Source organism: Ixodes scapularis, unplaced genomic scaffold (genome assembly GCF_016920785.2).
Source record: "Ixodes scapularis isolate PalLabHiFi unplaced genomic scaffold, ASM1692078v2 PGA_scaffold2__306_contigs__length_199485367, whole genome shotgun sequence".
NCBI classification, from domain to species: Eukaryota; Metazoa; Arthropoda; class Arachnida; order Ixodida; family Ixodidae; genus Ixodes; species Ixodes scapularis.
Genome location: NW_024609857.1, coordinates 6,941,101 through 6,957,517, shown reverse-complemented (window position 1 = coordinate 6,957,517; position 16,417 = coordinate 6,941,101). Strand labels below are relative to the sequence as shown.

The 16,417-nt window shown below is 49.8% G+C and overlaps 1 protein-coding gene across 1 annotated transcript; it reads right to left on the bottom strand.

The window, feature by feature from the left end:
- Positions 1 to 6,764: 6,764 nt before the first annotated feature.
- On the bottom strand, positions 6,765 to 7,808 carry LOC121836874 (leukocyte elastase inhibitor-like). The gene has a single exon (XM_042292158.1). The coding sequence runs from the start codon at positions 7,737 to 7,739 to the stop codon at positions 6,765 to 6,767; it is 975 nt and encodes a 324-aa protein (XP_042148092.1). The 5' UTR covers positions 7,740 to 7,808.
- Between the last annotated feature and the right edge of the window lie 8,609 nt (positions 7,809 to 16,417).

Sequence of the window (16,417 nt, the reverse complement as noted above, 5' to 3'; positions counted from 1 at the left end):
TACGGACCGCCGGACTCACCCTGAAGCCGTCAAAGTGTCGGTTCGCCTATGACGAACTGAAGTTCCTAGGTCACGTGGTTAGTAGCGAAGGCGTTCGCCCCGATCCAGAGAAGACTCGCGCCGTCGCAGCATTTCCAGCACCGACAGACAAGAAGGCCGTGCGAAGGTTTCTTGGACTATGTGCCTACTATCGGCGCTTCATCCGGGATTTTGCAAGGATTTCCGCACCACTCACAAACCTCACAAAGGACGCCGAGAAGTTCGAATGGGCCGAGAAGCAGCAGCAGGCATTCGACGAGCTGAAGCGACGACTGCAGACTCCTCCTGTTCTAGGACATTTCGATCAAGATGCGGAAACCGAAATTCACACGGACGCAAGTAACGCTGGACTTGGCGCGGTACTGGTTCAAGTGCAAGACGGCACCGAGCGAGTTATTGCCTACGCAAGTCGGACACTGTCCAAGGCGGAAAAAAATTACTCCACGACTGAGAAAGAATGCCTCGCTGTCGTCTGGGCAATCACGAAGTTTCGTCCGTATTTGTACGGGAGCCCGTTCCGTGTAGTCACGGACCACCACTCGCTCTGCTGGCTTGCGAACCTCAAGGACCCGTCAGGACGCCTCGCTCGATGGAGTCTTCGACTACAAGAGTTCAACATGACTGTGGTCTACAAGTCAGGCCGTAAGCACAGCGACGCCGACTGCCTGTCCAGAGCCCCCGTCGAAACACCTTCCGCCAGTAACAACGACGATGACGACGAGTGCTTCCTATGTGCAGTAAACACCGACGACATGGCACGACGTCAAAGAGACGATCCTGAGTTGCGCGCGCTAATCGAGCACCTCGAAGGACGAGGGGGTAGTGTCTCCCGTGTCTTCTCGAGAGCCCTGCCGACTTTCGTCCTCCGACAAGGTGTACTTTACAAGAAGAACTTCGGAGACAACAGCACACCATGGCTGCTGGTAATCCCTACCGACCTTAGAGCGGAGATCTTCCAAGCCTGCCACGACGACCCGACGTCCGGACACCTTGGTTACAGCCGTACGCTGGTCCGGATCCGTGAAAGGTATTACTGGCCCAAGCTGCCGAAGACCGTTCACTTCTACACACGGTCCTGCCACGAGTGCCAGCGACGCAAGAAACCGCCGACGAAGCCGGCAGGTCTCCTGCATCCGATCGCTCCCCCGACCGTACCGTTCCAGCAGATCGGAATGGATCTACTTGGTCCTTTCCCACCATCGACGCAAGGAAACAGATGGATCACTGTCGCCACAGATTATCTCACACGGTACGCCGAAACGAAAGCCCTTCCTGTAGGGACTGCTGTGGAAGTCGCCAAGTTCTTTATCGAGTCCATCGTCCTCCGGCACGGCGCTCCCGAAGTTTTGATCTCAGATCGTGGATCATCGTTCATGGCCCAGCTGACGCAAGAAATCCTTCGTCTCAGCCACACCAGCCATCGGCGCACAACGGCGTACCACCCGCAGACCAACGGGCTGACGGAGAGACTCAACAAGACTATCGCCGACATGATCTCCATGTATGTCGACGTAGAGCACAAGACATGGGACGAGGTGTTGCCGTACGTTACGTTTGCCTACAACACGGCCGTGCAAGAGACCACCGGGGTGACACCCCTTCCAACTGGTTCGTGGTCGCAAAGTAACGACAATGCTGGACGCGATGTTACCCCACGAACCGGCTGTCAACGGAAGCGACGACGCCCAGGTGGTTGCCCAACGAGCAGAAGAAGTCCGCCAGCTCGCCAGACACCGTATTCAAGCCCAACAACGTGTCGACACTGGCCGCTACAACCTCCGTCGTCGGGACGTCCACTTCCAGCCCGGAGACAGGGAGTGGGTGTGGACACCGATACGTCGCCGTGGTCTCAGTGAGAAACTCCTAAAGCGCTACTTCGGACCCTACAAAGTACCTCGTCGACTCGGGGATCTGAACTACGAGGTGATGCCCGACGGAACACGGACTTCATCACGCCGCGCTCCACGACCGGAAGTCGTCCACGTCGTGCGCCTCAAGCCGTACTACGCGCGATAAGACTGCGAACTGTGATCTTGTGCACCGCTTGATAGGATTGTGTTTGGCGAGCCTCCGTATGTTCCCATTTTTTTTTTTTGTTTCGCTCTGTTTTGTTGCTTTCTACGTGGCATCGAGACGATGCCTTTTTAAAGGGGGGAGTAATGCCACGCTCGCCGGCGAGCGACCGCGCGCGTGACCGAGTGATTAGCGTGCTTGACTGTAGCGCAGAAAGTCTGGGTTCGATTCCAGTCAGTGGAATGATCTTTTATTTGTTCTTTCAACATTGCGTTCTCGTGTGTTCGAGAACATTCTCGTATGATCGAGTTCCGAATGTTCCAGCCGCCGAACAATCTAGGCCGATTGTTCCAGAACCCAACGCGCGTACATAAGGGACTCCGCCTCCTGATCTGGAGCCAGTTTCGCCCCAGCGCTCGACTCTGCTGTCTCGCCGACCTCGACGCTCGCGACGCTTTGTTATTATTTTCTATTCTCCTTTTTGTTTTCGGCACAAGTTCGCCACATTAAACGTTTATTTCTTCCTGTTTATTTATTGTCATTCTGGTCACCACCCGTGACAATATAAAACAACTTTTTTCTGAAGCAGCCTTCAGTTTTTTGTTTTTTTTTTTGCATACCTACGCGAAAAGATTACATAATGCAATTTAGAAGTGCAACACGTACTTACCGCCAAAAATGTAACAAAGGAACCTCATCCATTTTGTGGTTGTTTATTAGGCTGGTGTTACTGATCCGTTCTGCATTAGCACCAGTCGAGACCGCAGAAAAAAGCTTCCCCCGTCGGGCAACTGTTAGCGTTCGGATCTTGCGCAAACAAAATAAAACTGAATAGAAACTGTGCACGAAAAATCATCTCCACCCCAAGCTTTCAGGTATCTGGCATGGTTGCTTCTTTTTGATAGATGCCAATTATGACGGCGCGTCAGGCATGGCCTTTCTGTAGATCAGTTCTTTGTGTGCAGGCTTCTCCCGCTGTTCATCGTACTCTGTCGCACAGGCTGTGAACCAGATTGAAACAACTTCTAGAAAACTATCGCGGACCGAGAAAGTCTATTTAGCTCCTCTTACTTGATGGCTGATTAATCGTTATGAACAAGACTGAGCACCACCAAGCTCAGTTTTTCATCACATTTGATGCTGTTCCGTGGTGCTACACCGAGCCGATTGTCCCTCGAATTTTCTTGTTCTTTGCTATTGCACTAGATGTTCACTTGTTTGCAAGGTAATTGAGACGTCCGAGAAGTCGGAATGCTCGAGTAGTGGCGCCGTTCTTTTTTTGTTTTGTTTTTTTCCGCGGCCGCAGTGGGATTACCCCGTGGACGGCAGTGGGCTTACGCGTTCACCAAGACGAAGAAGCAGACGACGACGAAGCAGACGACAAAGCGATTCTAAAGCGATAAGACGACTGAAACTGCTTTTCTGCACTTGCTGAGGAAAATAAGGCATCACAAACAACACAATCTTGTGAAGTAAAAACATGCAAGAGAATCAAGGTGATACCGGGGCGTGCCAAATGATAATCTATGATGATGTACGTACGCGCAGCCGTATGCAGCCGGGAAGCCGGGAAGGGGTGACTACAAGTAGCATGGCGGCGGCCCAACTTCCGGAATCCGCGCGCCTGCGCAGTTCGCTTGGTGACATCGGTCTATTGTCGTGAACAGTTTTGAACTTGTTACCGTTATATTTTTTTCCGGTTCAGTCCCGGTACAGTTCCAAGATGTCGGCGACTATTTCGCTTCGGTTCAGCTAAAAATAACGGTTCGGTTCCGATTCAGTACTCTGCTTCCAGAACCACGAAGCGGCGACGGTGGAGGGAGGGGGTGGGGGGAGCAACACCTCCTAGAAGAGAAGGCCGTAGCGCTCCGAGTGGGCACGTCACAATGGTGGAGGAAGGAAGGCCATGGCGCAACTACGTGAGAAAATGCCGCTGTCGACGCGTATCGGCGCATTAATGTTCGTGCGCGCTTATCCGACATTAATACACGTTTTAAAAGCGCAGTCTTGTACAATTTATTATGTATATAATATAAACGTAATATACAACGCGTTACCAAGGTTGAAAGTACTAAATTTATATTTTTGATTATCCCCGTAACCGCGGGACTAAGCGCAGTCCCGCAGCTCCCCACACTTTTTGAATGAACCGGCTCCAAATTTCCGATGCGACATCTTCCCTCGTACGGGCTCTGATTCTGGTAAATTTACGTTGCGTGTGAGCTGCTGACTGCATGCAAATGTACGCTGAGACATTTCAGAAGGGAAAGAAACCGAAAAAAAAAAATCCATTCATCGCCGCTGGGAGGGAGCGCACACGAGGAAGAGATGGGTGGACAATGTTAAGCCTCTCGTCCCACACTGCTGGTGCTGCTCTCGCGTGTGTGTGTGTGGTTTTGTGCTACTCATCGTTTTTTTTTTGTCGTCACCGCAGTCTCGGGTAGATTTTTTTTTTTTTTGTTCGCTTGATACTACGGCATTTACGTGGATTCGCGAAACAAGTCCTGCTAAGGTTTGACTGACGTGTGTGGCAACTAGTCAACGATGACACTGGCCGATGACCTCTCTCGACAGAGAGAGACTTCTTGAAGTTCGTGTTGAAATTTTTTCGTGATGGATCGTGTGGGACGTATGGATGCGATCGACAGGTGAGGAACAACTTATTTACGGGCTTTCTTGGTCATGTAAGACGCAAGTAAAGTGCTGCAGTCGATTTTGTTTCTAATATCGTGATAGAATGGAGTTTTGTTCTTCGTCATTATCCGTTTACTATTGCGTTGACATTTATAATTATGCGTGGTAATATTCTAGCTTTTACTGGAAGGTAAATAACAAGTTTGTGTGATTATTGAAAGTGCGTTGTTTGTGCTTATGTGTTTATTTATACTAATGTTATTTTGTGGCCATTTACCGCGTTTATACTAGAATCTTAACTGTATTAAGGTAATAGTACTATTGTATACATAATAGGTTATATTTTGTTCTTAGGCACCTCGATCCCATAGGGAGAAATAAATTAGTTGACTGTAAATAGTAAGTTTAGTACCTCTGCCACGCGGAAAAGTTAATATATTTTGATTAAATAATACGGGATTTAATCAGCTCGCTGTTTTGAGTGATTATATGAGCGTCGCAAGCTGATTTGTCGGCCCCATATTTTCATTCGATCGAAATTACATTACTTTTGCCATGTGGCCGGGATATATGATGCAAGAATTCAGTGACTGCACGCGACAACATCGCTTACATGATCGTGCCATTCCTCTAGCCGTGTCCGCGTTGACTACGTCTACTTGATTTTTCAATGTGACCTGTTTTGCTGTGTCCAATCACTGCGTGTCTTGCCATTTTGTCGAAGTATTTCTGTGTAAAATATGCATTCCTGCAGCAATAATTGCGTGAATCAATGTTTTCTCTTCTACGCCTTCTTCGTACCATTTCATACCGATCACTTAGTGGTGTAATATTTTGCCCGTGTAATAAAATATTCTCGAGACCCGTTGCTATGTGCAGCTTTCATTTTAGCTAATAAGACACGCGTATGTGACTAAAAGCGCGTTACGACGGTCGATCCACGCGCGTTGCCTTCGCTTCGCCGCGCGCCCCCGAGGACCTTCCCTTGCGACGTCGCGAGTAGAGCGCTACGGCCTTGTCTTCTAGGAGGTGTTGGGGGAGGGGGGGGGGGGGGGGGGGGGGGGTTGACGGAGAGTGGGAGAAATAGCTTACATAGCGAGCGCGCCAGAGATAGTAGGAAATCGTAGCAGACCGTTTTTCTCCTCCGCTACGGTATCCGTGAAGAAAACGCCGCAGCTGCGCATGCGCGCCGCCAGCCTTGTCTGCATAGTTCAATGTTTTGTAGCGGATTACAGAGCGCTATGCGGGTGCTTAGCGGGCTGCGGAAATGGTCTACTACAATTTCCCAATGTTTGTGAAAGGTGACGGTGCTAGCGAGGGAGTAATAAGTAACAGCGTAGCGGCGCTGTCACCCTCTTCCCATGATCACGAAAGCTTTTGCGTAAAGACGCCGCCAGATTTCGCCGTAAAGAGGAATTAGAACAGCTACAGCAGAAAATAAGAAGTTGGCCCAGAGTTTTGACGTTTGTTGTTTTAAGTTAATCTATCGTTTGCTCAAGGTGTAAAGGCCCGTTCACACTCTTGCGACCGAGTACGACTGAGAGAGACGAGATCTTCTTAAAACTTAAATGTTTTTAGAATCAGGGAACACACTGGCATTGTGGCGCCATCTATGCGGTGACCCTGGAACTGCATTTCACAAGAGCGAAGGTTTTGCGGGATTTCCAAGGTCAAATGTGCGTAATACCCATAGAAAGGCTCGTTTATAACAATGACAAAAGTTTTTCGAGCCAAGAAAGAAAGGATAGTGCGCGAGAAATAAAACAAAAATATGCCGGACCGCCGAGTTTACACTGCTTCCCAATAGATGGCGCCAGTGTGTTCTCTGGTTTAAGAAGTTTTAAGGAACCCAGGTTTAAGAGGTCGCAAGAGTGTGAACGGGCCTTAATGCTGTATCCACTGATACCTACCTCAGTTTTAACATACAAAACTAAAATCGTCTCTTCTAAAGAAGTAGAGGCAAAGACACACTGGGTCAGTCCTAAGACATTGGGTCGGCTGACTCATCAATCATATATTTTTTGTTCTTGGCTTCTGTTCTACTTTCCTTCGCATTAGAAAGAAAGCCTCCCGACAATTTAAATTTTGCGAAGTACTCCCATTAAAATAATGGCGACGGGATCATGGTGCTCAACGAGGAACATGAAGGGGTGATCCAGCGTAAGGCTGACACCTTCCATTCCGGCGTCGGCCGCCGTCTCGTCCCCTTCTTCATTCACGTCCAGCACGCACTTGTGGATGGCGCTGGAGAAGAGCGGGCACGGGGGAACGCTCATGCCAGACAGGTCTGCACGTTCCGTGAAGAGGTCCGTGGCACCCATCACACTCAGCGTCTCCTTCAGGTCGATGGTGTGCTCCAGCTTGAACTTGGGGAGCCTCAGTTCAATGCGCATGGGCCGCGTGACGTCCCTCAGGAGTCGGGTCAGCTTGTACGGCGTCAGTTGTTTCACGAGGTTCGTGAGACCGTCCACTTTCTCCGGAAAGAGAACCACGAGGGACATCTTGCCGCCCCTGTAGGGAATCTTGAGAGCGGTGACCTTGAGCTCGTCGCTATAGCACATCATGAACGTGCCCCGCCGAAACATCATGTCCACGGCTTTGGTGGTTGTGGCGTCCTCATGAAACGCTACCCGGGACGCAGCGTCCAGTCTGAACGGGGAGTCCCAGAAGCCCCTGAAGTAGACCGCGTTTGCCAGGACCACCTGCGTCGTTTTCTGAAAGGCGTTCAGAGGCAGGCAGTTCCTGATCATGAACTTGGTAGTCTCGGCGACCCATGAGTTCACCTGGCAGCGGGAGACGTTTGGGTCGCCTCTGAATTCGATGCCTTTCATGGAGCTCTTATATATCCTCTTCAACAGGCAGGCGAAGTCCTCCAGAGGACTGAATTCGAAAGAAGCGTAGATTCGACTGGCGATAAACAGCATCATTTCCGGCGGCAGAAAGCAGAAGCGGTCGAAGAAGACGCAGAATTTATCGTGGACGTCGGGGTCTTTCACGTGTAAGAGGTGGCTAATCTGCTTTTGCGTGTTGTTCCTGGCTCCCGCATTGATCATGGACAGGGCGGCAGCGACGCTGAATGGGGAGCATACGATATTGCTGTTGGTTCCCTCCTCAGCTTGAAGCTGCTTGTACAAGTTCACAGAAAATGTGAACAGGAAATCGCTCGATAGAGGCGATACTTCTTTTGCTGTGCCTGAACGAAACAGACACATATTTGTAAGCTTCTGTGCCCGGAGGTACAGTGAGAAAGTAACTTCGCTGCGCGGAGTACGAAATGCGCCGCCGCATTTGTCAATGTCTCAAAAGTCGGTAGAGCGCTACAATAATGAGTAGAAACTAAAACGGCAGTCATGACCAGGACACCAGGACAACCGTGACTCATGATCGCTTCATGGAGCTATTTCTCGCATTGCTTGCCACGCTGTGCACTGCGAACAGTTATCGGCGATTCTGTCATTAGAGAGTTTTAGTAGATCGTTCCCATGACTCCGATAACGATACCCGATACTCCGCCACCGCCTCCCCTGCGCATGCATAGTATCGTTATCGGGGCTATCGGAGGTATCGGAACGATCTACTAAAACTCTCTATTAGTATAGAACTTTCTCGTGTACTCTCGTCCCTGCAGCCACCTAATAGGCGTATCCGGTATGGGCGACAAAAAAAATCAAAACGTTTCAACCTGCAAATAGTAAAGCAATAGAGGGGAGGCAAAACGAGAACGTGTGACGATTACGTTTATGTCCTAAATGCCTTCTATTGGCGTGGCGACGGCAAAACAATGTTTTCGCCCATACTGGAAGTGACGACAATTCAAGATGGCGGTGCTCTTGCGAAAAAGGTCTGTAGGAGGTATTCACTGGACGCCATATTTGAGGGCGATGTTTAGGGCGCATGCTCAGAACGAGCTCAAATTAATAGCCTGCTAAGACCGGCAACCTTGATGGTGCTAAATACACGCTCCAAAAGGACTGCGGAAGCTCGCCGTCAGCACCCGCTCAGCAGCAGCGCACACGTATATGGCCGCCAGTGAATACTCCCTATAGTCGCTATAGGAGGTATTCACTGGACGCCATATTTGAGGGCGATGTTTAGAGCGCATGCTCAGAACGAGCTCACATAATAGCCTGCTAAGATCGGCAACATTGACGGTGATAAATGCACGCTCCAAAAGGACTGCTGAAGCTCGCAATCAGCACGCGCTCAGCAGCAGCGCACACGGATATGGCCGCCAGTGAATACTCCGTATAGTCGGCTTGCACATGACGTTATCGCACTGTGCTGGTGGTCACTCCTACAGTGGTTCTTGCCAAGGGTGGTGTGAAATACGTGCTGCAGAAGGGTGCGCGCTCTGCTTCGAGGTAACCACAATGGCAGGTGAGGCGACGTTAATGCAAGATGTGAGTGGTTTGAGTAGCTTTGAACGCAACCAACTAAAATGTCTGAGACAGGGCATTAAAGGGCAGCTCCAGTCAATATAACTAAAATGTCTGAGCCAGGGCATTAAAGGGCAGCTCCGGTCAATATTTGCAGATTTGAAATTATGACTGCTTTTAGCTCAGTCTATGTCCCTAAATATATATTTTTTCTCCATGTTGTGTGTAGGCTTTTAAATATCACGGTTCAAAGTGTGCTGAGAGGGATGGCAACACAGATAATCAGACGTCACGTCGGTGCTGTGGTACGCGGCATGACATGCTGCTAACCTGGCCAATAGACCTTTCGCTAAATGACCCCAGCGTCAAGGAGAATATTGGAAACGTAGGTACACGCGCTGCACGAAAATAAAGCGTTCATAAAAAGCGCGGGTGAAGTGCCTTCTTTTAACTTGCTTTCGAACAGTTAGAGCCGAAGACGCCATCATTCGCAGCGCGTGTGCCTACGTTCTCGGCATTCTTTTTGAAGCTTAGGTAATTTGGCAAAAAGCTCTATTGCTATCATTTTCAAGACATAAGCTAAGCTGCTGCTTTTTAAGACGTACGCATTGCAGGAAACGTCAGTGCGGATTCATAAAGCTAGTGGTTTAAAAAACGAATTACACGCGCTGCGTAAGTGAAGTAAAAAACCTGTTCGGTGCCGCTCACTGGGTGCCGGCGCAAGGCATGCAGCGTTGCTGCATTGCTATTGGTGACTCCAGCGAAATCAATGGCACCGAGCGTCTAGAACAAAAAAACTGTGGCGGCAAATTTGCTCCCCAGCCCTCTCAAGCGAATCAAAACGCTTGGCGGCCTAAAGACGAAGCCGTAAAACTAGGTTCGAAAACACGCGGAGAAGACCGCCAGTACTTGGGGGCCAATTTCTGTGGCAATGGAGCCAAAGTTATGGGTGCCCCTGCACTCGCTCACCAATTGAGTACCAATGAAAGCTGTGCACGCGCACTGTTCGCTTTCTCTTAAAGGGACACTGACAGGGTATCTATGCTCGCCGACGTTTTTAGTTGTACGTGACATATGAGAGTCCAACTACCCAGAACAGAAATTGCGGCTCGAAATTAGGTTTCTTTCCGCCCGAAAGCCGCCGATCGAGAACTGGCCAGCTTGAGTCGCGCTCACTCGGAAGGGCCATTGCAGGAGGCGGCGATGTCCCTTCCTCACGCATTGTCCCGCAGCATAGATTATAATTTACACTGCGGGGTCCCAATGACAGCTGTTGCTGTTGCCTGGGATGCCCAGCGTCGCCTACGCGTGCCAATGCCGACGAAATGAAGCTGCGGAGAAGCGCGTGACCAGAGCGCACGTACGAGATGCACTCTGAGATAAGATAACGATGGCGAACCCGGCTACCGATAAAAAACAAAAATCAAACTGGACGTTTTTAGTCGGTCTGCCAGGACGCTGGTTTACACTGTAGATGAGCATTTTTGCCAGTGCAGTACGACTGCTAACCAGTACGACTGCTGAAGCAGCAGTGATACACGACCGGACGCCGGTAAGATGCTCATCCAGATCAAAACGGGCAGGGGTGGGACCCGAACCCAGGATCCTTGGGTTCTGCAGCGTAAGCTTTTGCTCCTCGCGCGTCGAGCTGGGTGTGCGCTGTAGCCTCGGCCACCGATTCCCCCCCCCCCCCCCCCCCCCCCCCCCCCCGGCTACCGATGCCATGCTAAATAAACCTGCGAGTTCATGAGGCAACATTTACATCTTCGTGCACACGACCATTTGCAGACAGACTTTACATATAGTTCGCAAAAATCACCGTGAAATATGGCGAGTAATACGAAACTGAACAGCTCACTATGCTTGTTTGGTACACCTTCCAGTGTTTAAAGAAGCCCTGGTCCAAACTATAGGGCCGGAACTTGAAGTCAAGCTTCTGGTTGAAATTATTCGGCAAAAAATATAAAAAAATAAACGAGAGAAAATAGGGTTTGTCCAGTGTATATTCTGTATGGTTCCACGAATGCCCTTTATATCCTTCGGTCACAGGGTATTCCAGCTTTTGTTATATAAGTAATAAAAACAAATGTATGGAAAAATGAGGCGGGGAGAACTAGCGTCTATCTCATATTCTTTATGTTTGAATTCCTTGCGCGTGAAATAGGTTTATTTTTAAAGTTGACTCTGCATCGACCGTTTCAGTCGCCTCGGTGGCACCGAGGCAAAGCGCCGGCGCCAAATTTTACTGGCGATGACGCACGTCAAAATAAGGTACTATCAAAGTTGCAACTTGCAACACCCTTCACCCTGTTTGTTCAGTATTATATGATATCTATATTTGCATGCTCTACAGTATCTGCTAACAAATAGCACGTGACTTAGAGGCGGGTCAGCTTTCAGTGCAGGACACCTGAGCCGCAAGAAAGCTCTTCCTATCAAAAGCGACATTCGTTTGCTGAGCGGTGAAGTTTAACTCAAATCTGTGATTCTTAGCTCGCACCATTGGTATAGTTTGTCGATAGTCGAGACATTCACTGAAAGCGCCAACTTCACAAATGGCCGTAGCCTGAGTTGTGTCATTTCTGCTCGAGCTCGTATCTTGTGTTGTGCAACTTTAAATATGAGAGACCCGCTCGCCCAAGCTTCCGTCGTAAGAAATCATAATCTAACAACTTCACTTGTTTACTGCTGTGACGCTTGATGACCGAAGACAGTTCTGAAAGCACTTTCTACGTGTAGAGACCGTCACACCGAAGACGGTGTGTGAAACAGAAAAAAAAAAGAGAAAATATACGTATTCATTTGTTGCAGTCATATGTGTTATCTAAATATTTTTTTGGTAAAAGGGTACGATTTTTTGTAGCATATGGCATCTTTAAAACATATCTTGAGACAAAGGCAATGAGTTGATGTCATACCTGGACGTGAATTCATGATGCAGCGTGTTTTCGTAGGAATAAGAGGAGCTGTCGCTACAGCTGTCCGAACATTCGCCCTTCGCTCTCAAATTGACGTTGATCGCAGCCGTTGTCTTCCTCTTTTGTCGATTCTGTTTCTTAGCCAAGAGCGCGTGGAGTGAAAGCTCGAGCTGCAGAACACAGGGGTTCTGGACTGAACATTTCCGAACAAAAACGTAGCTGTAGTCAGCCTTCCATGGCTGGTCACAGCTGGGGCCCTAATCTGGACACTTGGCGAAAAAGTCGGCGAGACATCCGGCGGCCGTGATTGGCCAACGCTGGACTTGACCCTGGCGCCGGCCAGTCATAGCCGCCATATTTCTCGCCGACTTTTTTGCCAAGTGTCCAGATTAACGCCACCGTGGCAATAATCTGGACACTTGGCGAAAAAGTCGGCGAGAAATACGGCGGATATGATTGACTGCCGCCAAGGTCAAGTACGGCGTTGGCCAATCACGGCCAACAGATTTCTCGCAGCTCACTGTGGTCTCTTCTTAAAGAAATGAAGCCAGAGAACTGTGTCCAACAAACACACAGAGACAGGACAAGAAGACCAGTCATCATCCCTTACATCCACAATTTTTCCCACGGCCTCAAGAAAGCAGCGAACAGAGTCAATGAGGACATCGTGTTTTCAGCACCTACCAAACTGTCCATGCAGCCTTTGCGAAAACGTCACCACACCCTCAAATCCCGCAAACTGCTGCTCCAAGAAGCATAGGACCAACTTTGTGCCCTGCGTTGAGGGGGTTGTCTATTCATTCCCCCTTTCATGTGGAAGACAATACGTTGGACAAACTGGGCGATGTTTGAATAACCGCCTTCGAGAACACTCCAACAACATTGTAAACGCAAACTCTGGCCACTTGGGGATACACTGTCGGGATTGTGGATGTGTCGCGCACTTCAACAACAGCACCGTGTTGGGCAAAAGTGCAAACCAATTAACAAGGGAAATCATCGAAGCCGACAATATCATACGACTAGAGGACAAATGTGTTAGTACGCCGTCGATAACATTATCACGAAAAGAGATTAATTATTTAGCCGCGAATTAGCCTAAGCGTTAGACAGAAATTTTTACTCTTATGTCGTCTTTTTCTATTTGCAAATCGTCAAAAATCTGAAGAAGTAGAAGCCGAAGTAAACCACGAAATACAAAGTTGTTAGTGAGCGCTGTGTGAAAGGAGTGTTCTTTGGGTGTGTGAATGCTTGAATGACAGTTTTTTGAGTGCGCTAATCGTCGACAAACATCACTGTGGTCTCTTCACCAGCTCGGGGTGGATCGGTAGCGGAGTGGACTAGCGCACACCAGCTCGGAGCACGTGGAGCGAAAGCTCGAGCTGCAGAACCCAGGGATCCTGGGTTCAATTCCCACCCCTGTCCGTTTCGTACCGTACCGGCGTGCGGTCGTCTATCACTACTGCGTGATGCACGTTAAAGACCCCAGGGTTGGTACTGCACTGGCTAAATTCCTCATCTACAGCTGGAAGACAAATCGCCCGTTGAGGCAGACTAAGTTCTAGGCTGTATAAACATGCAGACACCCCACATGTATTTTTTCATCAGCTCGGAGCACTTGGAGCACAAGCCCAAACCAATTTCCACCCCTGCCAGTATCGATCTGGATAAGCATCGTACCGGCGTGCGGTCGTGCATCACTACTGCGTGGCGCACGCTAAAGTCTCTATAGGCTAGCAGTTGTACCGCACTGGCTAAATTGCGCAAAAAACTGAGAAACAAGTCGCCCGTTGAGGCAGACTAGGTTTAGGCTGCATGAACATACGCTCACCAATTTTAATATTTGTGATGTTTTTTCTTAAAAAGAGAAAGAAAAAATCCGCCGATATCGCTGCTGCCGTTAAGCGTGTTTCACATGCAGCGATTTTGGCCCTAGAGCGGCGCGATTTCTGCCGTCGCGGCGCTCGTGCCGCTCAATCGCTGGTGCTGGCCAGACCGCCGCGACGGCAGGAATCGCGCCGCTCTAGGGCCAAAACCGCTGCATGTGAAACACGCTTTACGCTGATCCTCGAAGAAATGCGTGAGCAGTTCGCGCAACAGTTATATATAACAAATCATGATGAATGCAAGCTCTCATCGCTTTGCAGCTGGTTGAACATACCCGAAACCCCTTTTCTCTTTGGTGCAAGACGATAAGGTCACTTAGCGTGTGCATGAAGGACCTGCGCGCAATGCGCGGAAAACGACATAGCCATCTCGTTGTTGTGCATGCATGTTGTGGATACAGGCGCGACGACACCATGCACTTACGGCCCGGTGACATGGTAACTGCGCGTCAAGAACGGTGTGGCAGGCCGAAGACCGGAACCTCAGCCCGTGGGCGTCCACAGGTCTCCGAACCCGGCGGCTGGAGCTCCCGAGGGCGTCCAAAGCGCGCACCCGCACCCCGGCCGAGGCGGCGATAGGACGCATAGCGACGGCGGCCGCACAGGCTTAGCGACGGAGCGACGCAACCGAGTTGCAGGAAGGAGGGGGGGGGGGGGGGGGGGGGGTTGTGGACACCGGGTTGGGGCGTGCCTTGGGCCGCCAGCGGGGCACCGCGAAGCGGCGTGTATGGGTAGGCAAAGGTTGGTTAATATTTTGTGATGAGCCACCCGCGCGCAGACATTCGCCGCGAAACAGCGTGAACGGAGGGTGCCGTGGTGGGTTAGCACCAGACATGCACACGTTACCACCCAAAAAGTAAATACCGTTACTTGTTACTCACTCAAGAAGTAACTAAATACATTACTCTTTACCGATTCGCCAAAAGAACGCGTTACTTTACCTCGAAAGTAGCGAGTTACTTTTCTCGGTACTCTGAGGCCAGATTCACGAAACGATCTTACGCCAAAAATGTGCGTAAGACAAAACTTAAGAACAAATCCGTATTCACGAAACGAAATTTTCGTAAGTTTTGCGCAGGTTACGACGAAATCCTACGACAGCTTCGAAGCTGTCTTACGCACTTCTTACGATCAAATCAGCATGGCCGACAGCGTCGCTCAGTTGGTCGCGACAACCAACGATGTTTATTTTTCTACGTGCGCTTCTCACGCGTCCCGACTTCAAGCAGCAAGAAACAAGTAAAAAGTACTTGAAACAGACCACGACGAACGAACAAGAACGCTGGATCCACAGACACCCGGGAAAAACTCCAAGGGCCACGAGTACGGACTCCGACCGATCGGCAGATAGGCCTAGCAGGCACTCCGACTCGGCGCAGCGATGATCTGATGGTCCTTGGCGAAGACCGTCTGCCCACGACCGGCTGGCGTGCTGAATGGAATATGCCTGCGCGACCCTTGTGAACCCTTCCCGTATTATAGTTTGATCGCTGACCTCAATTCTAGATTAAGAGGTCAATCTCTTCCTCTTGTCATCTCCTTGTTTTCCGAGGCAACGGTGACGAACGCTGTCGTCGAAAAGGGGCTCTCATCGATTCTATCTCTGTTCTGTGTGATATCAAGCTCAAATAAACGCCTTATGGATTACCTTCGCAACATGGTATATGTACACTTTGTTATTAGTATTCCATTTTATTCTGACACGACTGCACCTCACTGTCGATCGCTGTAACAGTTCGTGGGTCGCAATGCCGGTCCAACCTTTCTTCGCCAGGTGTCACGTCAGCACCGAGTTGCAATTGTAAAGTATCGGTCCCGAAGCGCTTATCAATTTGCGGTCCAACAGCGCAAATCCAGCACTTCGATCAAACGCGCGCGTCCGCTCCGTAGTGCAAACAAGCATTTACGTGGCTCTTGCTTACACTGTCGTAGTTCAAACGTATCTTTTTTAACGTCGGCTCGCTCCTGCATCTCCGAGGCCGCAAAAAACGCCGCGGCAATTTGTTCCCATCTACTTCGCTTTGCAAACGACTGCGGGCCGTCTTTTACCAACGATGACAGTTGTGTTGACTTGGTAGTGATCGAGTTCGTAGCAGTCAATGGGGGTAATTACGCATCCCGGCCTCGGCATTCGGGCGAGTTTAAATCGTGTTAGCGTGGACATATCACTGCACGGATACAAACCCCAGACAAGCGGTGGCAGAAAGGCCGCCTGTGTTATGAAAAATCCACGTGCTCCGAACGGCTCCGAACAAATGCCGAGCTCTCCGATTGGTTGTTCGTGCTGCCGGAGACGCCGTCGCCATAGCAACAGCACCGGTAAGTTTTAGTTTCTCCGTACGACAACGTCGCTCTCCTCCTCTCACTTAAGAACGCGTTCGTGAATACCGATTTCTCCTCTTCTTACGATGTTCTTAACTTACGAACTTCTTAGCTAAGTTGTCGTAAACTAAGAAGCTCTTCGTCAATCTGGCCTCTGATGACCAAATACACAACTGCTATTGTTTTATGGTTTATTGTTTTCTTTTCAGTAGCCGTTGCACTTGAAGGA

Coding starts and splice junctions, on each gene's coding strand:
- LOC121836874 (XM_042292158.1), bottom strand. CDS start 7,739: ATGATCAATGCGGGAGCCAGGAACAACACGCAAAAGCAGATTAGCCAC.